The following is a 9,128-nucleotide window of genomic DNA, read 5'->3' as shown; positions in this document are numbered from 1 at the left end:
TGTTCTAAATGAATCTGTGTAACTCAATTATAATGGCCCATTAAAATACCCTAAGATCCAAGTTTACTGTATATCTTCATAAATGCAGCTGACTACTATAGAACATGAACAAAATGATTTTGTATTAATTTATATTTCCATATATATCAATCGAAAATAATTCTAACTAAATCCTGCTTTATTTGTATTAAGTTTATATGTGCAATCCATTAAATAAAAATGCAATGGGTTACATTTACCTGTCAATTTCCAATAGGTTGAACAGATCTCTCATCAATCACACCTGTAATTTCATTAAATAAGCTGTATCTTTCCACTAATTCAAATTACTAAAAAATTCCAAATGGTACACTCATTTCCCATGAATTACCATTATATAATAAATTTGATCCAAATATAACTCTAAAAGTAAAGCTTGTTCTAAGTCCAAGTTTTAAGCTGTTTTTCTTTTGAATTGTTTAAGAAGTGACTCAGTGGGCTGTGGCAAGAAAGGTTTTCACACTGACTGTTTCCATCTCAAGTTTATAGAATTCCAAATCCTAAGGGAATACTTCTTGGCAACCAATTACAAAGGATTCATTTGTGCTTCTGAAGTTGGTTGAAGGTAAATCATTTTTTACAGTAAACCGCAATACTTGGCCATATAGTTAAGTGCTACTCAGTGAAGGCAAGCTCATAAACAAATTAAGAACTTGCATGTCATATTACTGTTAGTACATTTGCCCTCGAGGAATTATCCGGGCCAAACAAAATGGCCATCTGTGACTGTGTATCTTAAACATGTTTATGTACAAAGAATTTATAACTGTTAAGACTCTGCAGTGATGAACTTCATTTCTGCATTGCCGCTGCCAGAGGTCACATTGTTGTCCCTGACTTTATGTCTGAACATAAATGGAAAAGTCTTTTTAAAGGACTTTCTAAAGCTGGCTCCCATAAACCCATAAACAAAGGGATTGATGCAGGAGTTGGCGTAAGACATGCAGTTAGCCCAAGTTTTGATCTTGTAAGTCTCGTAGTTGGCCTGGAATTTTGGGTAAAATGCCTGGAAGAGGATAAAGAGCTGGATGGGCCCCCAACAAACTGTAAAGAGGAGCACAATCACCACCACCATTTTAGAAATCTTGCTTCTCATTGCAATTGTCCTTTCAGACAGCAGCTGAACCTGGATGAAAACCAATACACTGTGTATTAGTGCTTAATTATCAAATGGCAAACATACGACTTTTGAAAAGCTGCAGTTTAAAGAATAATGAACTAAGAAATCAATGAACAACAAAGAAAGGATGGACTGAGAAATGGCCAATTATAAGATTGAATGTTGCTGATTTTGCAGTAATTTTTTGCATTACAATAATGTTCACAACTTAAGCCATATGGCTCAAATATCTATTATTATTTTAAAAGCTCTTGAGGAAATGAGTTCACCTGCATCTATATTTCTGAGTAATGCCTCCTCATCAGGAAATTCCATCATCTCCCCAAACACATAAATGTGTTTTTGGGTGCAGCCTATTACTTCCATTGAAAGGTCTCCAAAAACCACTCTCCCTCCTCTCAGGAGCACATAGTGCTGAGATCACCAATAAGACATTAGTTGAAGATTTCCTCATGTATGTCCACACCTTTGCCAAAAGCATCAGGCAGACTCAGTTTTCAGTGCTTATCACTGTTTGGTCCATCACTGATGCAGACGTTTTATTCAATGCACAATCTGTGATCTCTCCAACACTACTCATTCTCCATCCCTGGGACACTTACTGAATAAAATAATTGGGTTGGGCTACTATGCATATAGGAGAATGCCCAGAGATCCAAAGAATAAACAAACCTATCATCTTTACCCTAATTTCCTTCATTGCCATGGGTAGCCATCTGTGCTGCTGTTCCGTAACTGCCACGGGGAGTGTTTCTTTAAGCTCCAATACCTTCCAAACAACCAGCATACCCACAACTGAGGAGTTAGCAGATTATTATGAAGCTCCCACAAAGTACCACACCAGTTTTATTTAGTGCATGAGTGTAAACCATTGTAGATTATAAGGGGGTCTTGATTAGTTAGGGAAGCAGTTTGAGAAATGGCAAGTGGATTTCAATACAGTTAAGTGCAAGTGTGATGCATTTTGGAAAGTCAAACCAGTGTCAGATTTATACTGTGATTGGCAGGACAACAGGAAGTCATAGAATCATAGCAAAGTACAGCACAAAAACAGGCCCTTTGGCCCATCTAGTCAATGCCAAGTAATTTAAACTACTTACTCCAATCGACCTGCACTAGAAACATAGCTCCCCCACTCTCCTACCACCCATCAAGACTCCTCTTAACCATTGAAATCAAGCTCACATGCACCACTTACACTGGTAGCTCATTCCACACTCCCACGTCCCTCTGAGCGAAGACGTTTCCCCTCATGTACCCTTTAAACTTTTCACCATTCACCCTCAACCCATGACCTCTGGTTGTAGTCCCACCCAACCATAGTGAAAAAAGCTTGCCTGCATTTACCCTATCCACACCCTTCATAATTTTGTATACCTCTATCAAATCTCCTCTCAATCTTCTACATTCTAAAGAATACAGTCTTAACCTATTCAATCTTTCCATATAACTCAGGTCCTCCAGACTGGCAACATCCTTGTAAATTAAATATTTGAACCTTATTTACATCTTTCCTGTAGGTAGGGGACCAAAACTGCAAGCAATACTCCAAGTTAGGCCTCACCAATGTCTTATACAACTTCAACATAACATCCCATCTCCTGTACTCAGTACATTGATTTATGAAGGCCAATGTGCCAAAAGCTTTCTTTACGGCCCTATCTACCTGTGATGCCACTTTCAATGAGTTATGAACCTGCATTCCCAGATCCCTTTGTTCTACCGCACTCCTCAGTGCCCTACCATTCACTGTGTAAGACCTACCCTGGTTGGTTCTACCTTGCACATATCTGCCAGTTTTTAGCCAATTTTTCCAGCTGATCCAGATCCCACTGCAAGCCATAATAGCCTTCCTCACCATCCACTACACCCCTCAATCCAGGTGTCATCTGCAAATTTGCTGATCCAGTTAACCACATTATCATTCAGATAGTTGATATAGATGACAAACCACAACGGACCCAGCACCAATCCCAGCAGCACTGCACTAGCCACAGGCCTCCAGTCAGAGAGGCAACCATCTGCTACCACTCTCTGGCTTCTCCCACAAAGCCGATGTATAATCCAATCCACTACCTCAACTTGAATGCTGATCAACTGAACGTTCTTGACCAACCTCCCATGCGGAAACTTGTCAAATCCCTTGCAAAAGACCACGTAGATACCATCCACTACCTTGCCTTCATCTACTTCCCTGGTAACTTCCTCAAAAAACTTTATAAGATTGGTTAGACATGACTTACCATGCATGAAGCCATGCTGACTATCCCTAATCAGTCCATGTCTATCCAAGTACTCATCTATCTGGTCCCTTAGAATACCTTCCAATAACTCTCCCACTATTGATGTCAGGTACACTGGCCTATAATTTCCTGTTTTACTTTAAGAGCCTTTCTTAAACTGTGGAACAATATTGGCAATCCTCCAATCTTCTGGTACCTCACCTGTTGCTAAGGATGATTTAAGTGTTTCTGCTAGGGACCCATCAATTTCTCCGCTTGCCTCCTGCAGGGTCCAAGGCATCATCTTGTCAAGCCCTGGGAATTCATCCACTCTAATTTGCCTCAAACAGCTCCTCCTCTGTAATCTGTATAGAGGCCATGAAATTGATGCCATTCTGCCTCACTTCTGTACACTCTGTGTCCACCTCCTGAGTAAATACAGATGCAAAAACAATTTAAGGTCTCCTCCAACTCTTTTGGCTCCACACTTGGATTACCATTCTGATCTTCCAGGGGACCAATTTTCTCCCTTGCAATCCTTTTGTTCTTAACATATCTTTAGAGTCCTTTAGGATTCTCCTTCACCTTGTCTGCTAAGGCAACCTCATGCCTTCTTTTAGCCTCCTGATTTCTTTCTTAAGTGTTCTCTTGCATTTTTTATACTTTATAAGTACCTCATTTGTTCCTACCTGCCTATACCTGTAACGGACCTCATTTTTTTCTTAACCAGAGCCTCAATATCTCTTGAAAACCAAGGTTCCCCACACTTGCTATCTTTACCTTTTATTCTGACAGGCACATACAAGCTTTGCACTCTCAAAATTTCACTTTTGAAGGCCTCTCTCCTACCAAGTACATCTTTGCCAGAAGACAGCCTGCCCTAATCCACACTTGACAGATCCTTTCTGATACCATCAAAATTAGCCTTTCTCCAAATTAGAATCTCAACCCACGGACCAGACCTATTCTTTTTGCATACTTACTTTGAAACTAATGGCATTGTGGTCACTAGGTGCAAAGTGTTCCCCTACACAAACTTCTGTCACCTGCCCTGTCTCATTCCCTAATAGCAGATCAAGTATTGCACACTCTCTCATTGGGTCTTCTGTGTGCTGATTAAGAAAACTTTTCTGCACACACTTAACAAACTGTTCCCCATCTAGTCCTTTTACAGTATGGGAATTACAGTCAGTTTAATCAAACAGAAGGATTTATGAGTACGAGTGCACAGTTCATTGAAGGCAGCAACTCAGGTAAACAGGATGGTGTTTAATTCACTGATGGTCGTCAGTTACAGTATTGAACATAGATGTTGGGACATTATGCTGCAGTTGTATAGGTCACTCAGAGTACTGTGTACAGTTTTGGTCACTATATTATAGGAAAAATGTGGTTAAACTGGGAAGAGTGCTGTATAGATTTACCAGGACGCTGCCTGGACTAGAGGTCCTGAGTTATGGGAATAGGATGGCCACAGTAGCTCTTTATTACTGGGGACATGAGAGAATGAGGAGTGACCTTACAGAAACAGTTAAAATTATGACAGCCATAGAGAAGGTGGACAGTAACAGTCTGTTCACGAGTGTAGGGAAGTCCAAACCTAGAGGTGAGGGGAAAAGATTTAACAGGAACCTGAAGGGCAACTTTTTTTTTTACACAAAGGATGATGAATATATGGAATGAACTACACAAGGAAGTGGTTGAGACTGATACAATAGCATTGTTTAAGAAGTAATTGGACAGGTATCCCCAGGGTGGAGCTTAGAGCGATTTGGGCTGAACGCTGGAAATTAAGACTAGCAGGGTGGGCACTGTGGTTGACATGCTCTCGTTGGGTGCAAAAGCCTGCATCCATACTGTATTGCACTATGACTCTAACCATTTAGGTACTGTCATTGACGCATTAGTAACATTTTCCATATTTCTGATGGATTTAATATTGGACATTTGTACAATAAACAAAACCTGTATATTGCACTATAAAGAGCGAAGTCTATTTTCTGGGCTCTTCTATTGATCTGTAATATTACAGCGTGTTGGTGCTTGGCCAAGTGGTTAAGGCGTTCATCTAGTGACCTGAAGGTCGCTTAGTACGAGCCTTGGCTGAGGCTGTGTGTGTCCTTGAGCAAGGCACTTAACCACACGTTGCTCTGCGACGACACCGGAGCCAAGCTGTATGGGTCCTAATGCCCTTCCCTTGGACAACATTGGTGGCGTGGAGAGGGGAGACTTGCAGCTTGGGCAACTGCCTGTCTTCCATCAAAAAAAACCTTGCCCAGGCTTGCACCCTAGAAACTTTCCAAGGCACAAATCCATGGTCTATCGAGACTAACGGAGGCCTACATAATTACAGCATGTGATACCCTCTTTTTAAACGAAGCAGTAACCAAATTTGTACGTTCAAAATAAAATACTTGCTCAGATTTTGCTGTGATTTGCCAGCAAAATCACAGCAATCTGTATTCAATTAGGTACACCAGTACACCTGCCCATTAATGCAAATATCTAATCAGCCAATCATGTATCAATAACTCAATGCATAAAAAGCATACAGACCTAGTCAAGAGGTTCAGTTATCAGCTTCATCTTCAAATTTAAAATGTTTGGATGTGTTACAAGCACAGGCTTTAAGATTGTGTTGTGGTGCAAAAAGGTGGTCCCCTGTTTCGGGTTTACTGGTTGAAATGGGACAATTACCCTTACGATTGCAGAGGATGAAGTTGATGTTACCATACTGGATTAATCTGAGGGGGCAAAGAAATGATCATCCTATTAAAGGTGTGTTGGAGGACTAATAGAAACAAGAGTGTTTGAGTTTTGTTGGCTCGGTTGTTATCATGCAAGGAATATCGGTTTGATGGATTATGCAATATGTCCTGCTGTAGCTTTTTCAGTAATCCCAGTTTGGTTTTTTTCCAATTGTTTTAGCTGATTTTAAGTTACACATTTAATAAAATCTAAGGATTCTGTTAGTTCATCAATATATTAAGGAAAATTATTATGATATGTTAACCATTTTTACAGATAGGTCAGTAGATAATTTAACAGGGAATGTTGGTGTGGCCGTTTTTGTGCCTGAGTTACAGGTGACGATAAAGAAAGCATTTATCAGTATATACAATAGAATTGGTTGCCATCATTTTAGGCTTATGTTGGGTGGAGGAAATTTGTCCTTGCAAAGTTGTAATTTGTTCAGTTTCCTTTTCAATTTTGATGCGTCTTAAAACAGGTCGTTTTAGCAGTAGATCAGATCTAAGCTCATCAAACATTATTTCATATACAAAGTATTGGTTTACATGCCTTCTTCTTATGAGTCCCTGCATTTACAGGTGTTGAGAGGAATGAACGGGCTGATTGCTTAGCTAAAATAGCTGTAAAAATTTCAAACTTCCAGTTAGCAAATCAGAAGCTAAGGGGGTGGTACAATTAAGGATTAGGGGGTTATACACACAAAATGATGGAGGAACTCAGCAAGCCAGGCAGCAGGTGCTGAAGGGTTTTGGCCCGAAACGTCGACTGTACTTTTTTCCATAGATGCTGCCTGGACTGTTGAGTTTCTCCAGCATTTTGTGTGTGTTGCTCGGATTTCCAGCATCTGCAGATTTTCTCTTGTTTATACTTCAGGGATTATGGCAAGACTTGTGGGATAATGGGCATAAGGGATGACACATTTACAGAATACATAAAACTGTTGGGTTTCTGGGAGAAGGAGGTAAAACAAGAAGGGAAGGAATTATTTTGACACAATTTAGAATTGGGCGTACCAGGTTTAATTATTCCTTATATCTTGTTGGAAAACATCATTCTGGATTGTGTAGGTTTTATCGTTATTATGAAACAGTTGAACATATTATTACAGTATGAAGCTGATAAGGTTGAAATAAATCAAATGCAGGCTTCATTACAATCCTTAGGGGGCTGATAGTCTCTAGAATTTACAGAGAATGATGTGAAAAACAAAGAAAAAATCCAGGGAGTGGCAGTTCTGTGGGTGAAAATGTGTTTCTAATGAGAGAGGTCAGAGGAGAATGACCAAACTGATTCAAGCTGACAGGAAGGTGACAGTAAGTCAAATAGCCATGTGTTACAGCAGTGGTGTGCAGAAGAGCATCCCTGAATGCATAACATGTCCAGCCTTGAAATAGATGGGCTAGAGCAGCAGAAGACCATGAATATAGCCTCGGTGGACACTTTATTGGAGACAGGATGTACCAAGTAAGCCAACTACTGAATGTACATGATGTGTTCACAGATGCACTCTGCCAATGGAGTTCAAAGGCTATGCAAATTTCACTGAAATTTACCAACATTTAAACCTGGCAAATCCGCTCTCAGATTCTGGAGCGGACTAGATCCATGGGCCCGTTTGCTTGAATGAGAAATGAAGGGCCTGAAAGGGAAGAAGAAGGTAAGTTGCAATTTTGTTGGAATTATTTGGTTTGGTTTATCTTTTATAATTAGTTAAATTGCTTTAGTCTTTTAAGCTGTTTCTTTAACTTAAAATGTATAGCAATTTTAACTTGGTATTTTCTTTCATTTTAATAGTTTTTTTTAAGTGTTCTGGAATAGTAGAAAGGTTCAGAAATGTTGAATAGAAAACAGCCTATGTGACCTATATTCAAAAAGGGAGAAAGACGGTAGGCAGGAACCAGAGGCTAGTTAGTTTAGCATTTATCGTTGGCAAGTTGCTAGAGTTAATAAGTAAAGAGGAAACAACTAATTATTTATGAAAACAATATAATCAACATGAATTTTATAAACGGTAAATAAAGTTTGACAATATGGTTCTAATTCTTTGAGGATGTAACAGGGTGAGTTGATCAGAGAGGAACCTGTAGATGTAGCATATTTAGATTTCCAAAAGGCATTTGACAAGGTGTCACCCATGATGCTTGTGTATGAATTAAAAGCCCATGATCTAGGTAATCTAATTCAAGAATCACAAAGGTCTAGCAATCATGTCAAATGCAGTTAAGAAGACAAATGGCGCATTAGCCTTTATTGCAAAGGAGCTCTAGTTTAAAATTAGAGAGTTTTTATTTATATTGTTGCACGTGGTGTTGACGAAGCCACACCAGGGACAGTGAGTGGAATTTTAGTCCGCTTGCTTTAAAATGGGGTCTGCGTTCCTTGTAAATGGAGAGAGGCTGCAAATGAGTAGACTACAGGGGACTGAGCTGTGGTTCTAGGAGTGACTTTACTCAAACATGCAAGCTCCTAAGAGTGTATATACAGGGTAGATGCTAAAATTTGTTTCCATGAACAACCATGAACAAGGGAACACAGATACAAAATAAGAGGCTAATCATGTAAACCTGAGCTACATGAACTCTCTGAAATTGTCTTCCCAAGAGTCCTGAAGCAGAGATCATTGGGTTTTCTTAAGGTAGAGAAAGATTGAGAAATTGAGGCTTATGGGGAACTGACACAGACCAGGATAGATCAGTAATGATCACACTGAAAGAGTCTGACAGTGTATTCCTGCTTCTACTTTCTTGAGTTCTTGAAATAATCCCTGACAAATTTGGTAGGCAGCAAAGCCGGGGTTATGTCTTTACCACCTCTTAAAGAAGATACAGACCCACATGACACAATCAAGGTTTGGGACCCTACGTCAACTGGAAGCATCTTCATTTGGTCCCAGCACAGTCTACACAGCAAAGTTAGCTTTCTGTTTCTGGAGAAATTATGTTCAGGGGAATAAAGAACATAAGCAGAGACTAGGGGCTTTAATATCATATCTGCAA

At 39.7% G+C, this 9,128-nt stretch overlaps 1 protein-coding gene across 1 annotated transcript in view; it reads right to left on the bottom strand.

Moving 5' to 3' along the window:
* Positions 1-808: 808 nt before the first annotated feature.
* The window catches only part of kiss1ra (KISS1 receptor a), a 29,440-nt gene continuing 21,120 nt past the window's right edge, over positions 809-9,128 (bottom strand). Inside the window, exon 5 of the mRNA XM_073062393.1 lies at positions 809-1,165. Coding sequence (XP_072918494.1) covers positions 809-1,165 — 357 coding nt within the window. The remainder of the gene's footprint in view (positions 1,166-9,128) is intronic.

The sequence above is a fragment of the Hemitrygon akajei genome, chromosome 12 (genome assembly GCF_048418815.1).
Source record: "Hemitrygon akajei chromosome 12, sHemAka1.3, whole genome shotgun sequence".
Taxonomy (NCBI): domain Eukaryota; kingdom Metazoa; phylum Chordata; class Chondrichthyes; order Myliobatiformes; family Dasyatidae; genus Hemitrygon; species Hemitrygon akajei.
The sequence above is the reverse complement of the archived record's forward strand: the minus strand, read 5'-3'. Positions and strand labels throughout refer to the sequence as shown.